Below are 23,802 nucleotides of genomic sequence, written 5' to 3'. Positions count from 1 at the left end.
ACTCCCAAATGAGGATACCCTACCAGAGTCCCTAGCACCTCCACTATATTTCCTATCCCCAGAAGTCATATCTTAATTTCTCAAAACAGAGTGCTAGAGGGCTATATGGATAATCCAAATGAAAGTAAAGCTGGGTGCTTTTCCTAAGAAATTGGACCAATGTAGACTTGCCTATATGATGTCATTAAGTCGATAATCCTTGATTAAACTTAGTCTCATTACTCAGGGGTAATTCTCAACACCTTACTAGTTACATTATATATTCCAATCCAGTTTGATTATTCATGGAAGCAATGGGGGGGCCCAAGGGAGCAACCAAAAGTCAAGGGTAAGTTATTTCAAAGATAATACATCATGTTGCAGACTGGGAAGAGATTACAGCAAACCTAGGCCTCTTAATAAGAGACAAGCACAGCCCAGAAGAGGGAGAAGCCACATTTCGTCTTGTTTCCTTTCTGGAAGTAGATGCCAGTATTTGAAACTAGCTCCACCAGCCAAATTCTTTTGGGATGATTCTGCTTGAGCTGATTTCAGTTACCCACCCCCACCTCAGACCCATCCCTTGAGTTTGCCTTGTAATTTTTCAAATTGGAAAGCAAAGGGTAGTTTACCTTTTACTCTTTTTCCTTTGTATCCATACCCCTGCTCCAAACAGGCATGGCTACTTTCCATGAACCTAGAGGGTGCCACTGGGGTGGGCAGAGGGGATACCCCAACAGAAACCAAGGATGGATTTGTCTAGCAGTCCACAGTCTGAGGGTTATGAAAAGGCCGAGCCCTCAAGGAAGGATGCTTGGCAGGAACAAGATATACAGCACCAGGAGGGGATGCTACTTCATGGCTGGAGTTTGGTTTGGTCAAATCAAGGGCTATAAGTTCCTAGTGGCATCAATCATGACATTAGGCCCTGGGTTGCTAAAACTAATTTAAGACAGCATTTCTTAATATGGAATCTGTGGAATTCTTTTAACTTTTTCTTTGTTAACTGTATTTTAATACAGGGTATCCCAAAATTCTTAGTGCAGCCTTAAATTTAGGTTAAAACTATAATTGGTTTATTTGAAAATCCCCAGTATTTTATTTTATGAATTTAAAAACATTATTCTGTGAAGTGGTCTATTGACTTGACCAAACTGCCAAAGAGATCCAGAACACACATTAAGAATCTTTGTTCTTAACTTAACTTAACACTTACTAGATGTGTGACCCTGGGCAAGTCACTTAACCCCCATTGCCCCGCCAAAAAAAAAAAAAAAAAGAATCTTTGTTCTAAGGACTCCAAAGAGAAAGAAAATATACCCACCACTATAAGAAGCCTGAAGGCAAATGGAGAATGACAACAGACAAAGGCCAAGCAGACTTTTTTTGTGTGTGCCTCATGCTTTAGTTTTATACTGGGATTGAAATTCTTGTTTCTGATCAGATAAATGACTATCAAGATGAGAGCTTCTCTCATTCGACCTACCCAGCTCCCATCGCCAAAGGCACCAGGATGCTACTGCAGATAAAGCACTGGGCCTCAAATCAGAAAGTTCTTAGTTCAGATCAGGCTTCAGATACTGACTAGCTGTGTGACCCCAGGCAAGTTACTTAACCTCTATTTGCCTCAGTTTCTTCAACTATAAAATGTAGATAAAAACAGCACCTACCATCCCAAGGTTGTCCTAAGGATCAAATGAGATCAATTATAAAAAGTGCTTAGCACAGTGCCTGACACATAGTGGGTCCTTTTTTATAAATGCTTATTTTCTTCCTTCTTTCCTTCCTTCTTTTTGGTGATGACTAGCAAAAACCTACACTGAAAACATAAGGCCTTTTGGGCTTGTCATCAACCTAGGTTCTGTGCAACATAGTCCAACACAGAGACTAGAAGGAATATAGCTCGTTCTGAATATACCTGGGATGGTCACAGAATCCAATAAGGAACCCAGGCAAAAAAAGGGGCATTAAACAGCTCACAAGAGCATAGAATTTATCAAACAAGGAAAGTCTGTAGAAATCAGATGATCCTAGATTTGGAACTAGAAGGGACCTCAAAAGGTCCTTGGTCCAACTGTCTCATTTTATTGATGGGGAAACTGAGGCTCAAGGATGTGACTTATCCGAGGTTTTATAGATATTAAGTGGAAGATATAGTGTTCAAAACCAGATCCTTTGGCTCCAAATTTAGAATTTTTTTTTTCTACACAGTTACATGGCAGCAGAGAGTTTCTAATTCTAGCCAATGTTTGCAAAAATCTCTGAATCCACAAAGTGGGCACTTTGAACCCAGAAACACCCACTGACATTGTCTCCGCTGTATTGCTATTCAAAACCTAGTCCTAACTCTGTGGCTGGTCTCCTTTGCAATGGAAGCCATCCGTCATCCCTTCTTGAATCTTAGCTCAAGTGAAACGTGGCAGGATGGATGGACTCTGAATCCTGGCTCCCTCTCAACTCTCCTGCTCCCTAGCCCCAAGCAGACTTAACCCAGGGCCGGCACTCCCACTGCAGAAGCTCCAAGAGGCCACGCCCAGTGTTCTGAGCTACTTGGCACCATTCCCCTGGCTCCTTACTCTATAGAGGACCCGACCATAACTGCTAAAGAATACTGAAGATTTCAGGTCTGTAATCCTCATCCCTAACTCTTTTGCCCATTTACCCCCTATTTTCCCCAAAGCCACAAACAACTGGCCCACTAATACTCAAAGAGAGGTTCTAGAGCCAGGTGTAAAATTCTTATTTCCTCAACTTCATTATGAACTCATGGAGAGGAAGAAACAATATCTTACATTTCTCTGGTGATCCCCAGCAGTGCTTAGCACATCACTTATTGAATAGTAGTTCCAATAAGCAATTTAACTCAATAAAGACTCGTGAAGTACCTACTATATGCAGCACTATGTTATGTGTATAGATACAAAGATAGATACCACATAGCTGCTGCTTTACAATCTAATGTAAACAAAGAATACAGATAACTATGGTTCAAGAGGGGGATGTTTAAAAGTAAGGGAAATGTCCAGCCTAGGTGCTACGAGAAATTTGAGGAGAAAGAAATCTATGAAGGACAAGGATGACTTCCTGGAAGTGATAGCCCCTGAGTTGGGCCTTGAAAGAAGAGAGGGACTTCAGCAGATGGACAAGAGAAGATTAGAGACATGGGGCGGGTGGGGGGGGCATTCTAACAATGGAAAATCATCTGTCCTAGAGATAGTTTAAGCCAAAATGAGAATGGAGGATGTAAGATTGTAGTTAAAGTAGACTGAGACAGAGAGAACATTCCAGGGTATGTCTTTAGGCTGGATTAAGTAAATTGTAAGAAGCCATTTGAAAGCCAAAAAAAGATTCTTAGTAAATCTTGTTAATGAACTATTCTGGGTCTCAGGTTCTCCCCTACATGTTCTCTCTATAGGCAGTACTTTTGGAATATTCATGTTTCTTACATGACATTGTGTATACTTTTCCCTGTTCTGAATAAATTATTTACCTTAGCGATTCCTCATCTGTTGTCTCATCATGCACTCTTCTCATTCATTCTAATGAGGGTTTTAGGGTATAACATTTTGATGGGTTTGCATGTTTATAACAATGACAAGCTGATAGCCCACAGTTTTTTGTCATGCCTGAGTAGCCTACTGAAGCAAGGAACCATTGAACTAGTCTCCTTGTTGTTCTGCTCACTGGTCACACCTTCTGCACAAACACAGGGCCATCCAAACTTCAAAAAGCCACCAGCCCCTCTGACGGCATCATCTTCCAAGGAGGGGAGCAACCTGGAGAGACTACAGGGTGCATGAACACTCCTAGGGAGCTTTAAGGAGGAAGATGGAAGGCATGCTTACCGGCTCAATGATTGCAGGTTCTCCCTTCTGTCCTTTCTCCCCTCGGGGTCCTCCAATCTGGAATATAGAGAAGGCATATCAACAGAAGCACAAAGATGAAATAAAACTCTATCCATAGATAGCACTTTTGTGCTATACTGCTATACATGGGGTCCATTTTACATGACAAATAAAAGGGAGTGTTTAACAGTAGGGGTTCTATCTCTGTGACTCAGAAAGCTCAGAAACATTTAATATGATGCATTTGGAAGCATATGCTATAATATATATAATGTATATTATGTATAAAATATAAAATAATATGATGAGATAACATATCCTATCATGTAATTAATACATACATAATATTATATGTACATAATATTACATATATGCATATATATGTGGGATATATCTATTCTGAAGGAAAATACTGGGAACAGAACTCAGGCAGGAAAGAGTTACTCTGTCTTATAAAAGACTCAGGCATAATTATATGGCATTCTCACCCCTTCATAGATTGTATCTTGGTTTGCAGGCATCCCTGGTCCAATCTCTGATGGAGAGATGGTAGGATCAAAATAGGGATCATAGTAATTCTCAAGGTCCTTAATAGTTTCCACAGCAAAATCACTGTCTATGTCATCTCTGCCTTGATCTGGGTCTGGAAATGGTCCAGGCTAAAGAAAGCAATAGGAAAAACAGCAATGAATAACATCAAAGGTAGCAATCTGTGTACTCAGAGTCCTTTCTGCAGAGCTTACAACTTCGGGAGCTGCATCAATGGGGACAGGGGTAGAAAAGCTCATGAATGATGACTACACTGTCCAAGAGAAGATATTCTATCAGTACAGGAAATGATACAATTTGATAAATAATTATTAAGAGCACATGTGGGTGAAGCATCATACGATTCTTAGCATTTGCTGAAGTCATAGGCATATATAAATTTATACATTATCAGAGCTGGAAGGGAACTCGTTGAACTCACTCATTTTATAGGTATGAAACGAATACCCAGATGGGCAAAACTGCAACTTTAGTGACATTCACCTCTCCATTGAAAGAGAAGCAGGATATCATAACTCACAGCTCTAGAGCTGAAAGGGACCTCAGAGGCCAACTTGTCCAACCACCTCATTTTACAGATGCGGAAATAGAGGCCCCAAGAAGTTAAGAGACTTGTCCAAAGTTACACAGGTAGTAACAGGCAGAGACAGGATGCACCAGCCTCCAGATTCTGAGCTTCAGATCAATCTAAGAGTCCTTTTTCTTTCTATTGTACCATTCTGCCTCCCTTGTAAAAGTAATCATTCTAACAATATTAATGTAGATTTCGTCCATTAATACCTTAAATTTGTATAGTCATCAATTTTTCTAATCATTTTTCACACATTATTACATTTACTCTTTTTTTTTTTTTTTGGCAAGGCAATTGGTGTTAAATGACTTGCCCAGGGTCACACAGGTAATAAGTGTCAAGTGTCTGAGGCCAGATTTGAACTCAGGTCCTCCTGAATCCAGGGCTGGTGCTCTATCCACTGAGCCATCTAGCTGCCCCTACATTTACTCTTGATAATAACATTTATATAGACTTTAAGATTTTTAAAAGTGCTTTACATATAGCTACTCAATTGATCCTCACAAAAACTTGTGAGGTTGGGAGGTCAGGGCTCATTATGCTCATATTATAGAGGAGGAAGTTGAGGCATAAGAATTATCCAGGGTCAAAATAGTGTGAGTCAATGGTGGAACCCGAGCTGGCCATCAGATAGCTTAATTCCTAGGCCAAGGCTGTTTTCCTCTAAACCAGGCTGTTTCCCTGTCCTGAGCCATATTGTAAAATAATAGAACAGAGGTTACATTGGTAGAGTTGGTGATGATAACAGTGCTGGTGGGAATCTCAGCTCCTCCAACAGTGTCAGTAGGCTGGTCAGGGTTATCAACTCCCTCGTAGATATCCTCATAAGGGGGTGGTGTGTAGTATTCATCAGGTATGGGTCCATACTCATAGTCACTCCCTCCCAGGTTTGGGTCCACTTTGTCATCCCTTTCATTGGTTTCGGGGATTGGTGGTGCATCTGTCGGGGGTGGAGTCTGCTCCTAATAGCCAGGTATACATGAAAATAGTTACTCAGAAAGCACGTGCAAGAGACATTAAAAGTCAAATATCTAAATCACTGAGACATGTTTCAGACAACTGGAGTAAAAAACAATCACAAATTGTTGCCTTTCCACTGAAAATGCACAGGAAGAGAGGGAGAGAATAAGTATTTTTTATATAGCACCTGATATATGCCAGGCATTGTTTTAAATGCATCATGATTATCTCATTTAATCCTCACAACAACCTTGGGAGATATGTCTTGCTATTCTCACCTTTTTACAATTGAGGAAACTGAAGCAGCAGAACCTAAGGGATTTTCTTAGGGTCACACAGGTAGCAAGCATCTGAGTCTGTATTTGAACTCAGATCTTACTGATTCCAGACCCAGAGCTCTATTCACTGCACCATCTAGCTGCTTCAACAACACAACTGATCAAACAGGTCAACGAGTGCAAGACAAGGTAGACAGGGATAGAATGCTACCCAATCTAACCACAGAAATGCTTATTGTGGGTATTATTTTTTAAATTGGAAAACCAAAGAATATTAGGGCTGAGATAGACCTCAAAGATTGTTTTGTTTAACTCTCTCATTTTACAAGATGGGAAAAATGAGAAAGGATCTGCCCAGCGTTATATAGCATTTCACTAATGGCAGAACCCAGACTACAACGCACATCTCCCAACTCCAATGGTAGGACTCTTTACTCAGAGAGCTCCAACTCAACATCATTTGCTATTTCTTACATGGATGCTGATAAACTGAGTTAAATCCAGATGTGTGCTGGAGCTAGATCCATCTGGCCTATGGGACTGTTCAATTTTTAGGATGAGCATTTTTGCTTCAAATCTGGGCTTGCTTTATTGTTTTGTGGATTGTCTAGACCTAAGAAAGTGTTAGTAATGCAAATTAAACTTAAGCCTGTGTGGGCTTATTTTTTTTTAAATTCTGGAGAGCTCAGTTGTTAAATATTTACCAACACACCTAGTATTGATCAATAAACAATGCCTGAGCAGCAGGAATGTAATAGAAGGCTCAGGGAATGAAGTCATTAGGAGACTGAAGGTTTAGTGATGGTATGCTAATAATTATAATAATAAGTAGGCATTTATACAGTACTTTAAGGCTTTCAAAGTGTTTACATGCAGTGTTTCACATGAGCTTCACAATGCCACTGGTTAAATCATATCCCAAACAATCACTGCTGTCCCCTTCTCCTCTCCCCACCTCAAACTTGACTCTGTACAAACTCTAGGCAAAACCATTTCACTGGCACAAGAATAAAGGCACATAGCCTACAATCATCACCATGCTTAGCAAGTGGGTCAATACACCATCACAATCTACATGTACTCTGTCCAGCTTTACACTAAAACCAAGTTTCTTTTTTTCAAACTCTCCTCACATTCTGCTCAGGCCCACAGAGTTTTTAGAACTCCATTGTTCAAGAAATTCTCAACCAAAACCAGAGAGGAAACAGGCCTGCATCCCTCCCTCTGTCTGGCCCATACCTCAGGAATTTCTGTAGCTTCTCTAGCAGCTTCAACAGGTTTTTGGGTGGGGGGCTGGGCTTTTCCTGGGTCGTCAGGGTCTTCATAGTATGGATATTCATAGTAGTATGTCTCACCATCTCCCTCTCCTTCTGGATACTGTAAAGAAATAGCAACAAGACTTTGTGAAGATGGCACCCTCTGGAAGAGACAGTTCTGCTTTTGAAGGCTGAGGGAAATTTTATCTTTAGAAGATTAAAAAAAAAACAACAACAACACAAGGTTTTTTCGCTTGTTGTTAGTGTGTTAGCAGAGGCGAGGGATTTGCTGGAGATGGATGGGCAGGAGGTGGGGGGTGGGGGGGTGGGGCGCAGGAAGCGGGGGTGAAAAGGAACCTTGAATAAGCTTATTCTATGTGGACAATAGTTAATATTTGTCATGCTAAAAAAAACCAAGAAAGTATAAACATGAAGTTATAAACACAAGCAATATAAAACCAAATCTTGTCTTTCTAAAATAGAGCCTAGAAGTTGGACATAGGCTCTTTCACAGGATCAGAGGATCATAAAATCATACGCACTAATTTCCCCATTTTACAAATCAGTAAGTTAAACCTTTGAGAGGTACAGTTACTAGTCCAGTCTCATAAATAGGAAGTGTCATACCTGGAACTCTTAGTGTCTATCCTCACGGTGCCATGACATCACTGAGCCCAATTGCAAATGTACTAGGAAGAATTTGCTATTTAAGTACATTTTGAGTTGGAAGAGACCTTGATTCCCTTCTAAATACCTAATTTTACAGATGAGGAAACTAAGGTATGGGCAGGTAAAATAATTTGCTCAGCAGGTCTGAAGTGGGATTCAAACCCAGACCTCCTTGCTGTCAAAACCAAGCACTCTCTTCACTATACATTGTTCTCTGTGAACATTACTATTGTGAGAAATAATTATTAATGACCAATATCATAAGGAACTTCAGATCTTCCCTTTTTATTAAATGCTGTAATTCAGACACACTCTCCTCAAGACTATACCCAGATAGAAGCAGGCATGCTGGCTCTGTCTGGGTTTGATCTGAATTCTTTAAATCCATTACCTTATTTAGAGATATTGTTCAGATCAAAAGGACTCTTAGTCTTTTAACTTAATATAATCCACCCTTAATTATGTGAGCCAATTAGATTTGATTAATGTATAATGATCCACCTCTTATCAAAAAAGCATAAAAACCTGAAAAAATCGCCACTGGCCTCTTTGGACAATGAGAGGTTAAGGAGCAACTTTGTCAATCCCTTACATGCGGACTGATAAATTGATAATAGTTTACCCAAATTTGTGTCTCTCTTAATTATTTTAACCATCACTCTATCTATCTATCTATCTACCTACCTATCTACACATATGTCTACATGCATGTGTGTATATATGTTTATATACATACTATGTTTTTATAATTATATTTATAATATAATACTATATAATTATATCTTTTAATTATATAATTTTATAATTAGTTCTCTTTTAAATTAAAAAAAACCTCTTATTCACAGAAAATCAAATATTTGAGAGATGTCTTATGCCCTGGTCAGACCCTATTGAGAGTATTATATTTGATTATCAGCACCACATTTTCTTGAGATACATTTGATTCTATTTAATAAGTATTTATAAAGTATCTATTATATGCAGGTGATTGTGTCAGGGCTGGAACCCTGACAAGATGGAGTGTGTCCAAGGATATTTATTCTACATGAATTCCAAGGAAATAACTAGGTCCAATGGCTGAAAGTTAAAAGATGAGAGATTTAAGTTTTAATTCAATCTAAAAAACTTTCTACCAATTCAAGATATTCAATAATTGAATGGACTATCTTAAGAAACTTGAAGACATCTAAAGATTGTTAAGGGTAAAAAAGAACATACAATAGCATATGTATATGGGTTTTAACTATGAAAAAACATATACATAATCATTGACAAAGACTGGGAAAGAATTTAGATGGGGTGTCAAGAAGGGTTAATGGTTAACTGGCTTATCACTTTTATAAATATCTTTAAAAAGTTATTCCACTGATTTTTATTTCTCCAAAAACCACTACCTCTACTCCAGACTTTCATCTTATTATAGAACGTTATTCATTACAGTCATCTCTGTTGATGCTTTAAGGTTCTTAAGGGGAAGAACATGTCTTAATTAAAATTTTTATCTCCCACAAAAATGAGTATGTTCCACCATCTCTCGCAATGCAGTATTCTTTAGGGATAAGCATTTAATAAATGTTTGTTGTGTGGTAGCATTGAAAAGTCCTAAAAGAAATCTCTTTGATCAATTAAACAACTGACATATATTGAATGCTCAACCCTATGGCTCCAAGCATGGATGGTAGGAAAGAAAGGGAATATACCATTACAAGTTGAATGAGAATGCCTGGTTAGAATCGTTCCTAAAATAGAAAACTTCTTGCACTTTTCCTTGAGGTATTGGCTGTTTTCCCAACCAGAATGCAAACCAGCACTACTCACCCATCCAATTGACACCATCCTTAGGCTTTGGGGGTTTGTGGGAAATGCAAAATGATTTGTGGCTTAGGCACCTACCTCCACATCCATAAAGCAAAGATGACCCTTTGTTATGCCATGGCTGGTGAGGAGTATGGAGTGGGGTATCAGGAACAAGGAGGAGAGAAAAAAAAGCCTGCAGGTTCTAAACTCAGCTTTAGAGGCTGGATGGGCTAGATTTGCATTTAAATAACTTGGGCTTTCAGCATGATTCTGCTACTTACTATAGTTATGACCTTGGGTAAGTCTATTCATATTTCTGGGCCTCAGTTTCCTTTTCTGTAAAATGAGGGAATTGAACTAGATGATCTTTAATGTCTTTTCCAGTTCTAAAACTTTGAATGTTGATCTCATTCCCAAGTAGACAAACCACAGGGGAATTTTCATTCTCATGGAAACTTTTGCTCTTTTTCCTTTAATCTTCATACAAGTTACAATTATGTAAAGTGTGCAGAACACACCCAGAGGAGGTAGAATTATGAAGTGTTCTAAGAGGTTCAGACACGACAGTCAACAAGGGCTCATCAACTGACACAAAGATAGCCCTTTGGACATCAACACACAAGAATGTTGTTGTTGTGTGTAGTTTGGTGGGTTATTTAAGCTCTCTGATGGGCAGTTGTTGAGTTTCTCCTGGCTCCTGGGTTGGGTTCTCACTTCTTCCGACTGATGGACAACCTCTTGAGTAACAAGGAAGCTGATCAAAATTAGGCCCAGGGAATCCCTGCTGTACTCAACATCCATGGTTATGAAAAGTTGTTACTTAAATTTATTTAGTGAAAAAATAGCTCAAAATTCTTGAATTTTGAAAATTCTCAAAAATCCTCAAAATAAATGCTTAAAAATTCACAGAGCAATTTCCATACAAGTCTACTGTGGCAAGTGCTATTACCCCCATTTTATGGATGAGTAAATTAAGTCTTTGAGAGGTACAGTTACTGGCCCAGTCTCATAACTGGGAAATGTCAGACCAGGAACTCTGAGCCTCACCCTCATGGTGTTATGGCATCACGAGGCCCAATTTTAAATGTACTGGGAGGAATTTGTTATTTAAGTTCACTCTTGGGTAAATCATTTTTTTTAACATGAAGAAACCTCTTTTTGAGTGATTTTGCTCCCCATAATTTATCACTTGGATAAACACAGACTTTTACGGGATCATAGGATTTATAGCAGAAAGGGATCCTAGAGATAGATTTGTGCTAACCTTTTCTCTTAAAGATGAAGTAGCAGAGGCTGAGAAAGAAAAAGGGACTTGCTTAATATCATACAATGAGTTCATAGCAGCATACGATTTCAAATCCAGGTCTTTTGAATTCCAATTCGGTGTTCTTTCCAGGGAATCTTAAATGTTGTATATTGTTACTAACTGTAAGTCATTCCCCTCCAAATTCCAAAAGAGTGTGCTGCTGTAAACCATAAACACAGATGTACTCAACATCTCAGAGATACTCAAATCCCTAAGGATGCTCTGAGGGGAAGGGCACAACAGTCTGCTTATGTATTCATCTGTATAAGCATGGATGAAAATGAGATCTCAAAGATACTCTAAGTTCCTAAGGATGCTAAGGGGATATAAAGTGTCCAGAAGATATAGGGTAATCTCTTCTTACGTATTCATCTGGGTTGGGGTCCTGAGACTGTGGGGTGTCTGGAACAGCAGTATCACAATCCGGGCTGTAGTGTTCGCAGTAATCATAAGCGGCTCTGGCGTCAGGGATGATAAGGAGCTGCTGGATATCACCCTGGAAAAAAAAGAGGTGGGGGAAGGAAAGCTGTAAATAATGGTTGACACTTATATGGTCCTTCAAACTTTAAAAAACAGTATCTCGCAGCTAGGTGGCGCAGTGGATAAAGCACTAGCCCTGGATTCAGGAGGACCTGAGTTCAAATCCGACCTCAGACACTTAACACTAGCTGTGTGACCCTGGGCAAGTCACTTAACCCTCATTGTCCTAAAAAAAACCAAACAAACAAAAAAACAGTATCTCATCTCGAAAGGGTCTATGTGGAAGATCCCTTCACCAATGCTCCTAACTTGGGAGAGGAATCTTAAAGAGGTGCCCAAGGCACTGAGAGAGTTAATGATTTATCCAGGGCTCCACATGTAGTTAGTGTCAGAGGGGAGATTAGACATCAGGTTTTCTTGAAAGCATTCTCAGCATTCTAGCCAGTAGCTACCTTGCCTCTACAGATATTTTCATCCCCTCTTGACCAATGAAGAATGGAAACATCTTAGATTTAGAGCTGCAAAGAATCCCAGAGCTAAGCTCATCCAATGTTCTCATTCTTCAAGCTCAGAAAAATTAAGTGACTTGCCCATGCTTATAAAATTACTACATAATAGACAGCAAATTAAATCTAGATTAATTCTGACAGACAGTCCAGCATGCTTTCCACTATACTAAGCTAGTAGAAAGAAGGAGCTAGGTGCTGTAATGCATATAAAAATGAACTTGTAGTCAGGAAGACACAAGTTCAAATCTAGCTTCAGATATAGTTTTGTGGACCTGAGTAAGTCACTTAACCTCTGTCTGCCTTAGTTTCCTCATCAGTAAATGGGAATAATAGCACCTATCATACAGTGTTATTGTAAAGATTAAATAAGATAATATTTGTAAAATGCTTTGCTAAACTCAAATTATTATATAAATGATAGCTACTTTACTTCTATGTGATGGATATTCAATAACAATCATAATTAACATTTATACAATATGTTAAGATTTGCAAAAAGCCTTTTACAAAAGTCATCTTAGCTGATCTTTACAACTCTGAGAGCTATGTATTATTATCATCCCAATTTCACAAAGGGAAAATGAAAGTCTAGTGACTTGCCCAGGGTCATACAGTTAGGAAGTATCTGAGGTAGGATTTAAATTGAGGTTTTCTTGACTGAGAGGCCAGCACTCTATCCACCTCCTAGCTTCAATGATATAATGAAGTTGTCAACAAGAATACCTAAGATAAGGCTGTGATTTCAGGGAAGCCTCTCTTCTGGATTCCCTCTATTTCTTTTTCTAGCCCTCTTTCTCCATGCAATGCCTCTCACCCCAAGTGCCCTCACAAGGCCTCTTCTCTCCTATTGCTGGGAAAGTGGTGGGTGAGAGAGAAGAGACAGTCACTCTCTCACTTGGTCCCTTTGTAAGCAGGGAACCAACTGAAAAGCTGACTAACAAGGGTTAGAGTTCAGTTGTGGGCAGGGGGAAAAAAAGACAAGCTTATCGGTTCACAGAAGAGCAGTGAATCCACTACCATAGCCTGAGTGCTTTAAATCCCTGAGGCTAAAGATGCTGAAAGGGAGGTATCTCCTTCAGGACCCAAAACGTTCTAGCTGGGATTCAAGAGTACCCTAAAATTATAGAGCCTAAAAGATGGAAGGTAAATTAGCAGGCGTTTAGATCAATCAAACCATACTGGAACAGGAATTTCCTTTAACCATTCTCAACAAATTGTCATCCAACCTCTACCTGAGGACTCTCAGAGACAGAGACAGAGAACTCAATATCCCCCACTTTGAAAGAACAGTTTTCCTTATATCCAACCCACACATGCTTTTCTTCAGCTTTTACCCACCTGATTCTGAATTCTGTTCTGCTCAAACAGTATCCTAATGCTAGTATACTCGGCCCATGGGAAGTGTTTGGTACAATCTTGTCCTTTCCCAGATGGAATACACTATTCTGTAAACTAAAAAGGTGGTTTGTGTTATCACAACAAAGAAAGATCCATCCCCTGCCTTTCTTCATTTCCTTGTACAGCCAAGTCTGATTCTGGGTTTTGATGGTTTCTCCAAACACTCAGGGCCCATAATGGGCTTTTATAGGTTTTACATGTGGGGCAGCTCTTCAGATCAGAGCATATAGTCTCCACCTGGTATCATTAGTTATGTCTTTGGGCATGAGGTCCATCACCCCATTCAGACTGCAAACAACTTGAAGGCAAGGAATGTGTTTCATGCTTTCTTATGTGTCAAGCCTAGCAGAGGACTGCAAGTGCTCAATAAAATCTTGTGGCAAGTCATGAGAGAAGGGGAATAGATGGGGACAGCAAGCCAGGAAATCTATTCCTAAATGGTCCTTAGCGAAGCACAAGGTGTAGGTGGCTTCATAGAAGACAATACAAGGAATGTGAAGTTCATTTCACAAATTTACCAGGAGTATCTCATTCCTGTTAAATATGGCCTTCATTGCTTACTATTTCAGTGTACAAAAATTTCCCAAATTTATATACATATACACTTATTTATATACATGCCTATGTGTATGCATATATGCATATGCATATGTGTAGGGATACATGTACACATGTATGTATGTGTATAACATAAATACACTTTCCAACAGAGCTTTATTAACATCCGGGACACTGCTTTATACTCAGCCTTACCCTGGGGTCACCTTACTTCCTAGTTCCCTCTCCTTAAGTAAAATGAAATTGTTCTCCCAGAGGGGGCTCAAGGGCAAGATGAGAGTAGTTTGCCTGATAATCCTGGGGTTGCCTCCAGGGAGGGTTGATAGTCTATAATATCCTGTAAAGTAACTTGAAATTAATTCCCTTCTTGGAGGAAAGATAAGGTTTAGGGGCTGCTGATACACTCAGCAAAGCCCATGTAGAATGAGAAGAGCTGAGTTTTCTCTTTTACTTTTTCAATTTGAAAGAACCCAGATGTAGACCTAGGATTGGAACTTGATCCATTTTTCCTGGCATTCCTGCACAGCAAAAGATTATTTCTAGGGGTATTTCACAGCTCCCATGAGCTCACTTCAACAGCGTCTTTAGTTTTTGCATGCATTCTCAGATTCTTTTTTCCGCCTCAAAGTGTATAAATCTTCCCTTGCCTTTATCTAGGACTCATTATACCTCTGACTGTGAAGCACCCAGCCCCACAAGATCAGATGAAAAAATCAACATTATGTGGGAAAAGTTGCAACACAAATTTAACTTGAAAATGGAAAGCTAGAGTTTACCACTAAAAAGATTCCAGAGTATTCCGATAGTTCTAAAATACTTGAAGGGTTCCAGAGCTGCATTAGCATCCAGAACATTACAAACTGTAGAATTTCAGAAGGGAAGGAGACTGCAGTGGTCATCTAGTCTAGCCCAGATCTGAATAAGAATCCCCTCTATAACATATAGGCTGCATGAACATCCAGCCTGGCTTGAAGATATCTGATAAGGGGAACCCATTACTCCTCAGGGAACCCACACTATCCACAACAAGATAGCTCTTTTTGTTGGGGAGTTTTTCCATATGTCTTTTTAATTTTTTCCTAAATTTGTCTGATTGTGACTTTTATCTGCTACCGGTAATTCTGCCTCATTGGAATTATTTTCTGTTTGTCTTTAGAAGTTCACTCTCAAGACCTTCTCATCATTCCTAGGTGAACTTCTACTATAAAACTGTAGCCATTGGAAACCTATCTGTCCTTTCATTGGACCCTCTGAAATCTGCTCTCCAAAAAATCAAGGGTAATTGTCAGACTATGCCCATCTTTCTCTTGGTTCTCTGCCATGTACTCTAAGATGTAGTGGTCACTTTTCCCAAAAGCCTCCATCATTTCTACTCATGTAACCCACTTCTCCTTGCTGGTGAGCATCATACCCGGAATGGTATGGTTCCTCCATTTGTAAAGGATGAAATTACCATTGAGGAAATTATTAGCCATTGCTTTTAGCAAAAAGAGAGTGCCAGTAGTCCTCCAGATAACTGAGTGTCCTCATAACTATCCTATTAATATCCTTATAACTGCTGTATTAGGCCCCCCATGCTAGATTTATGACAATTGCCAAAGTTCTCATCTATTTCTTCTTTTGGCCCAACTAATCTATAATGTACTCTAATAATAATATTGCTTCATTTTTTGCTTCCATCTGCTGACCTTCATTCAACTGCCCTCTTCTATGTTTCTACCCTTTGGGTTCCTAGATTTCCTCATATGGATATTTTTTAGACTTGCTGTATGATCTCATTGATATGGGAAGGTACAGCTGTTCTGAGATTTTATTATTTTTTTTTGGTGAGGCAATTGGAGTTAAGTGACTTGCTCAGGATCACACACCTAGTAAGTGTCAAGTGTCTCAGGCTGGATTTGAATTCAGCTCCTCCTGAATCCAGGGCCAGTACTCTATCCACTGTGCCACCCAGCTGCCCCAAAATTTACTTTTTTTGCCAAGGGTCACACAGTGAGTATATCATAGGCAGGAACTGAACCTTGGTCTTCTTGACTCAGAAGCCAGTTCTCTGTCAATTTTACTGAGCTGACATTTAATTTACCTTTAGAAGAAAATACATGGGTATGTCTTTTTAAAATATAATACTATTCTGACCTCAACTCTCCATTCCTTTTTTCCATCATGTTCTTTTTGAATAAAGTATGCCTTCCAGAGCGATATTCCAGGCATAGATCTCAACAAGTGTCCATTTCCCCTTCTGGAGTCAAATTTTTCTCCTTGAGTTAGGAACACTAGCTCACCTTCTTGTTATCCATAATTTATGAATTTGTGTATAGATGTCCAAAGCAATGAATTTTATTGCTGGATCCATTCCTAAATTTTGTCTCTTGAGAATTTCTGGGCATAACTGCTGCCAAGAGAATTCCAGAACCCTAGTAAGCTTCCAGAGAAATCAACTCGCCAAAATATTACAAGAGTTCAGGAAAACCATGAGATTCCAGAATATTCTCTTTACTGGCTTTGTTAGAATGATATGCCCAACCCTTAAGTCAGAGTTCTGAGACTTTGTCTATCCAGAGCACAGAGAAGGTAACATCTAACATTCTATGTTTTGGTTGAAAATTACCTCCAAGTCTCTACCTGAAATACCAGTTAAATCTTTAATCTTAGAACACTTGGCTTGTTTGGAGTATAGAATACTTATTTTTTTATTTTTTCAATAGTCTTCACTCCAACTGAACCAGAGCCCTGAGCAACTGTCACTGATTGTTTCCTGGGCCTGATGCCTAATTACAACTTTCCCTCTTCCTGGAAGGAGTCTAAGAACCAGCTTAAAGGCCCCAAGCAGCTTTGAGGTGGCTTTGTTTCCAGGCTAGTACTTAACTTTGTTTGACCTTAAACCCTGAGGAGGATCCAAGAAGATATGTTTAAATTTGGAAAAAACCAAACACAACCCAGTCAATTCAATTCAATAGCACCTGCTATATGAAAGTCACTGGAGAGGCAAAGGTTTATAATGATACAATCCCTGCTTTAAGAAGCTTACTATTCTACTGGGGGGATGAAACAGATATACACATAAGCATGATACAGTATCACGTGTGCACTCTGATGCAAGAGAGCACTTGGTTTTGGTATGAGAAAGACCGGAACCACTGAACCAGAGAGGCGAAAGATAGCTCAAGAAAAACCAGCTGCTGCCAAGAGGTGATATTCATCAAGCACACTCCCTGAGAGCAGAGTTCTATGCTATGGGATGCTCAGAACTTGCTATCAAAAAGAATTATCTACTATCTATGGGAACTTGTCAGGGTTTCTTTCTTTGGCTGGACCTTGCTCACACCCTGGGCTAAGAGCCATTATGGGCAGAACACTCTAGGACCCCTTGGGGCTTAATACTGCCTCCAACAGAAGGGCCTAGACACAAGGCAGCCAAACCAACTAAACAAATCTTAACTGAGAGTCTACTATGTGATCGTTCTCAATGTTAAGTTTCTGGTTGGGAGTTGTCATCTTCACTGAGTTGGCACTGAGGTCAGACAGGAAAGACAATGAACACTGTCCAGACTCGGCTCTGCCCCATGTTGTCTGTGTGACCTTGGGCATGTCAGTGGCCCTCTGTGGCTCTGTTTCCTCACTGGGCACAATGAGGTCGTAGGCCAGATGACTTCCAAAGGTTCCATCCATATCTATGATTCTGTGAGTTATGGATAATCCAGGTAGGCATAGAGGGCCAATGCAACCAAAAGGCTCTAAGAAAAATGACATTTTAACACATTTACAGAACATTTTAAAGTTTGCCAAGTGCTCTACACAAATTACCTCATGTAAGCCTCACGAGAACCCTCTGAGGTAAGTGATAAAGGCATTATTTGGCTGAAGAGGAAACTGGGGGGGGGGGGGAGGGAAGTGACTTATCCAGGTTCCTAAAGTTCCTGAAGTGTCAGCGGTGGAATTTGAACCCATGTCTCTCCTGACTCTAAGCCTAACATGCTTTCCACTACATTATGCTGCCTATCCAAGACAGTACATAAGCAGATAAAGCATTTTATAGTCTAGATATGAGAGAAATTCAAAGACTGGAATGAGAGCTACAAAGGGGGTGGAACTAGAGCTGGGCCTTGGCTGATGGTTGAGATTTGGAAAGGAAACTAGAAAGAGGTAGAACATTAGAGACAGAGAGGGGAGGAAGGAGATGGGGTGAATGAAGGCATAAGTGGAAGAATGAGCCATGTGTGAAGGTTCAATGCTGACAACTTTCTGGCTTGAATGGAACATCTGTGCTGAGGAACATTAAAAGACTGGCACCAAAGTGGGACTTAGCGACTAATCTAACCCCCTCCTTTGACAGAGGAGAAACTGAGGCCCACTGAGAAGTGACTTGCCCAAGGTCACGCAGTATGTGAGCATCAAAGCCAAGACTACATTCCAGATCTTCAGACTCCCAATCCAGTGTCCCTTTCACCATACAATTGCCTCATAAGATAATGCACCTGAGGGAAAATGGGAAAGGAGGTTTCTTTGTCCACAAGGCAGATGTGCTCATAAATTGGGCTACTACCTTCCATTCTTTATACTGTGCCACCAAAAAGCAATCCATAAGTGGGAGGGAGCAGGAGGGAGAAATCATTCCTTTCACAAAATTCCAGTTCCACGGTTGCTCCCAGCCCTGAGAAGTTTCTGAGACATACTGCTGGTTTGACAAAAGTTTGCTTTTTGCTCCATATTTTGCTACCTCTGGGCTTGTAGCCACAGCAAACTGTGTAGGAATAATAAAGTTGGGGGGAGGGTTTTCCAGTTATTTCAGACCTAGAGGAAAGGAAGATAACAGCTCACACCCTCATCCTTCACTGTTTTGTAAATTCCTCCAACACCCCAGAAAAGAGACAGAGTTCCACTCTTCAATTGCTTTTTTTGCTTTTCTTTTCAGTTCATTTCTTTTCCTTTTTTCCTGTTATAACATCTCCTTTTACATTTGCAAGGCCACCTTTGGTGGGGAGGGGGAGTGTGATGTTGGAGGCTCCCAACCCATAGCTGGAACCCTTCAGCAGATGAGAGCCATATGGCATGAATGCTGAATCCAAACCACACATTTTTATTAAGCAGCATGACTTCAAGTTCAAATTTCAGCCAATTTGAGCAAATATCTTCCCCTTTTCAACTGACAACTTGACATCTGAATATATGTTCTTTGAATGCATAAATTTAGAAAGTAGGAGGAGAAACCTGTGAGCCATGGGGGAGGAGAGAGCAAGCAAGGATGGGGTTTCACAGATTTGTACAGTGACTCAATAAACAGTTAGTTTCTTCCCTTTGTATGATTACTCTTGGTCTACTTTGGTAGCATGAGTCCAGATCAGGTTTAGGAAATTAGGCAGAATAACAGGGACTTCAGGGTCTGTTCTAAATCCTAATTCCCTTTCTCGAACAGCATGGCCAATGGCCCACAATGAAGCCAGGGAGACCACTTGGGGAAGAGCAAGTATGGTGACCCAGAAGGGGGATGCTCTTGTGTGGGAAAGTCAAGATTCTATTCCCCAGGCTTCCAGCTCTGGTCAGACATCTTAAGTCCCTCCCGAACAATCTGCCAGACCCACAGCTGTGTAGACTGTATAATGGAAGGACCTCACTCTGCCCTCCCCACCACAGGGTGTACATAGAGACTGCTGCTTTGGGATTCTCTAGGCCATGGCTTGAAGCAGGAAAAGGATAATAAGGGCCCCAAATGGTCTGGGCAGGAACCCAGAGCCCAACACTCCACCATTATACTCTACATTCATCATAAGAGAAGAACATACTAAAGGGATCTCCTATGGGGTCATTAAAATGTTGCCAAACTCTCTTTTTGGTGGTTGGGTTTTTAAAAATAGTAACATTTATTAACTAAAATTCAACTGAATGTAAACCTCGAGTAATGAGATTTTTTAAAAATCTGGAGTCAACTTTTAAAGGAGAAGTACCAGAAAAACCAATATATATCAGAGATCTTGTTGCTGTTGTTATTGTTTAATACAATAAACTTACATGGGATGGCTCCATCTCCTGCCTTCCATATTTCCTGTCTTAAATAGTGACCACTGACAAAAGGTCTAGGAGTCAGGACACTTGGGTTCCAGAATCTAGGATATTAGAACTGGAAGGGATCCCAGTCTGGCAGCAGGGCCCCAGACATTTTGCAAAGGGCACTGCAGGCCCTAAGTGTGGCAACGACTCTGGGTCAGGCCCACCTTAGTCCAAGTTGCTGACGTGGAATGCAGAGCTGAATGGTTGTATAATAGAGTACAACTGAGCCAAGTCTTGCTGAGATTCCTCTTCCTCCAAAGCTGACAACAAACCCTCCCCAAAAGCCTGAACCCTTTCATCAAAAGCAAAGACTTGGAGGGAACACTTGGAGCTTCCAGAGACAGTCAGAGCCCAGTCTCCTCTGCTTATAACCTGGAACATCTTCACCATCTAGCACCTGATACAGGATGACTTTCTATTCTTTTTGTGTTTAAAAATTCCGTTATCATCACTGGCACAAACAACTAAGTCAGAACCCCACCCAAGGACCAAAAGTCCAAACCTCTCATTGCCAAGAAATAATAGATATCACACCCAACAGATATTCCTTTTACCCATATCCTGCTCCGAGAGCCTGAGATGGACCCTAGGGAAATCCATTCTGAAATCTATTGCCACATTCTCTGCTCTTCAAGTTGTTTTTGTTGTTGTTGACTGATATTTTCACTTGAGATCTCCTACAGGGCAATACAGCCAACAGTGCTGAAAGACAGATGTTATCAAGCAATCTGCATCCCTAGGCCCACCTACAAAGCTAATATTCTTGGAGGAGAGACAAAGAAACAGAGAGAGCAGAGGCAGAGCCAGACAGAGACAGAGACAAAAAGAGAGATAGATACAGAAGGAGAAGAGAGAGACAGAAACCTCTGAAAATGTGTGGGACAAAAATGAATAGTAGTCTCTAGCACTGACCATGCTCCATTCCCTTAAACTATGGCTAACATAGATTAGAGTAAAGGGGAACCAGGCAGTGAGAGCAGTCAAGTCACACTGGGTCACTGAATAGAGACAGAACCCAAGTTAGCCTTCTGTACTTAATCTCTTCTGGCATACTTCACGAGGATGGTTTTTACTGACTCCACTTTTTTTCTATTTAGACTTCTTGGGAAATGGTCTAGGCTTCAAATACCGGATTATAAAGCTTGGGAAAGAATCAGGACAAAGATTTAAATTAAGCCATTTTTCCCATTAAAAAATGGCATGCTTTAATCAAACACATGTTTATTTTAGTCTGTGAAGCCAACCACTACAAAGAATTGCATTTCCTCTTTTATATCCCCAATTCTTATCCTGATCACTAGGGAGGGTATTTACAAAGGAAATGTGGAAAACATATCTACCTCCAAGCTATTGACTCCTATTTGGTTGCAGTGAAGGAGGAAATAAATCATAGCATCATTAACTTAGAATTGGGAGGGACTTCAGAGCTTATCTAGTCAGAGAAATGAAGTGACTTGTCTAAGGTCAAACAGGTAGTGAGGGAGAGAGGTGGCATTTTAACTTGAATCCTCTGGCTCTGAATCAGAGCAGAAACAGGCATCTGGCAAGAGTCTAAAATCAGGAACAAAACATGAAAATAGAACTGCATGTTTATATTGGACCTTAACTGATTTTCTCCCAAGTCTGTGAGGTAGATAATATCTTTATTTTTTAGATTTAGGAAGCTGAGGCCCAGGGATGTTAAACATCTCCCCTGAGGTCATACAGATAATAAGAGTATTAGAAATCAGAGGGCAGATCTAGGTCTCCTGACTCCAAGCAGAGTGCTCCTTCCTATATACTAACATGTCACTGGACTACCTGTCCAATCAAGGCAAGTTCTCTTTAGGATGGGGTCTTACAAGGATTGCTGGTCTCTTGGGAAGATCACAAAACCACATCTTAAGCTAATGTCCTCAAATTTCTAATGGAAGAAGCTACAGGTTCTGCACAGCAGGTGAAGAGCATTGGGTACCTATGACATGCATTATTGGATAGGAAATAGTATCATGGAGAATGAGAAGAGTGTGAGCTAGAGAAGTAATAATAATTATAATAACTTATTTATATGAAACTTTAGAGTTTGTGAGGCATTTTTAGCATACATTATCTCATTTGAACCTCCTTTTAGTCTTTTAAATTAAGATAGACAGGTGTTATTGTTGCTATTTTACCAACAAGGCCTTGGTCACACTTTTGTTCTTCTTCTTGTTTGTCTTCACTCTCAAAGAGGATCATGACATCAGGGTGATGTCATGACTTGCACTGAATTGGATTTAAGTGAGGGAAGACTGTGCAAGGTCATCAACCTCACTTTCTCCTCCAGAACCACCTGGGTCCAGTGGACTGGATATAGATCAGGACCACTGGAGATGGACCTGGATGTTTAAGGCAATTGAAGTTAAGTGATTTTCCCAGGATCACACAGGTAGTGAGCATCTGAGGTGAGATTTGAACTCGGGTCCTCCCAACTTCAGGGCCAGTTCTCTATCTACTGCACTACCTAGCTGCCAATCATACTGCTAATTTTTAAAGTGAGAATTGACCCAGGGTAGTATTCCTGATTCCAAAGTTAGATATTTTTCCCCTCATTCTAACATCTCTCAGCCCTCTATAAAAGCTTTTTTTTTTTTTTTTTTTTTGCAGTTTACCCATCTCCAGTGACTTAGATTCTTATATGACTGGCCTGCTACAGAGGAAAATTAAATATGTAACAGGAAATAAAGACTTATCCAGTCCAAACAGTAGTGGACAAACAGGAAATCATTAATCTTCCTCAGAAGGCCCTGTGTTACCCAGAACCCATCCCAAAATTTCTCTTTTGCTGAGCAGGGAAGCTGGGGAAGAGGTCAGATTATTCTTTATAAGATATCCTGTGAGTAACCCTGGCCAAGGGGAGCACTCGAGACAGACAGTACTGGACCCCAATCCTATCTTCTAAAGGAGGAGTTGTTTTTTTCAGAAGGACATTGTTTTTATTATTTTTTTCAGGTTAAACATTTTTATTTATATTTTCCTGTTCCAATCTCTATCCCTCCTTCCCTCCGTCCCCTCCTCCACTACCAGAGGTGGCAAATAATCTGATATGGGTTATGCATATATGATCATGCAAAACATCATCATATTTGTCACTTAATGAAAGAATGTGAGAAATAGCATGCTTCAGTCTGTTCCATGAATATCAGTGCTTTTTTAGGAGGTGGATAGTATGTTTCATCAATATTCTTTTGGGATTGTTTTGGATTATAGGAGGAGCTCTTAACCGGAGATTCATGTACTTATACATATAAATTCATATATGCACATGTTCATAAGTGCGTTTATACGTATATCCATATAGGTTGCACATAGAGAAATTGCATATATGTAAGCTATATTTCTATAAAAATCATAGCCAAACAGACACAGACACAGACACACACACACACACACACACATATATGATTTACTCTCCTCATTCTTCCTGAACTTGTGGCCCATGCAATAATGCATTTTATAGGCCCTCAACACTCTTTACCTGATGTGTAGAACTTGTAGCTTCTTATGTCAGAAATTTGAGGACATTAGCTTAAGATGGGTTTTTGTAGTCTTCCCAGCAGCCTTTCTAAGCCCCCATCATAAAA

General features: G+C 40.1%; 1 protein-coding gene across 1 annotated transcript in view; it reads right to left on the bottom strand.

Annotated features, from left to right (window-relative positions):
• The window catches only part of COL5A1 (collagen type V alpha 1 chain), a 298,612-nt gene that overhangs the window by 145,610 nt on the left and 129,200 nt on the right, over positions 1-23,802 (bottom strand). Inside the window, exons 5-9 of the mRNA XM_043985817.1 lie at positions 11,575-11,706; positions 7,422-7,559; positions 5,667-5,906; positions 4,313-4,483; positions 3,825-3,881 (exon numbers count right to left, since the gene is read on the bottom strand). Of these exons, the coding sequence (XP_043841752.1) occupies positions 3,825-3,881; positions 4,313-4,483; positions 5,667-5,906; positions 7,422-7,559; positions 11,575-11,706 (738 nt within the window). The remainder of the gene's footprint in view (positions 1-3,824; positions 3,882-4,312; positions 4,484-5,666; positions 5,907-7,421; positions 7,560-11,574; positions 11,707-23,802) is intronic.

Source organism: Dromiciops gliroides, chromosome 2, assembly GCF_019393635.1.
Source record: "Dromiciops gliroides isolate mDroGli1 chromosome 2, mDroGli1.pri, whole genome shotgun sequence".
Lineage (NCBI taxonomy): Eukaryota > Metazoa > Chordata > Mammalia > Microbiotheria > Microbiotheriidae > Dromiciops > Dromiciops gliroides.
This window is presented reverse-complemented; position numbering and strand designations above follow the sequence as displayed.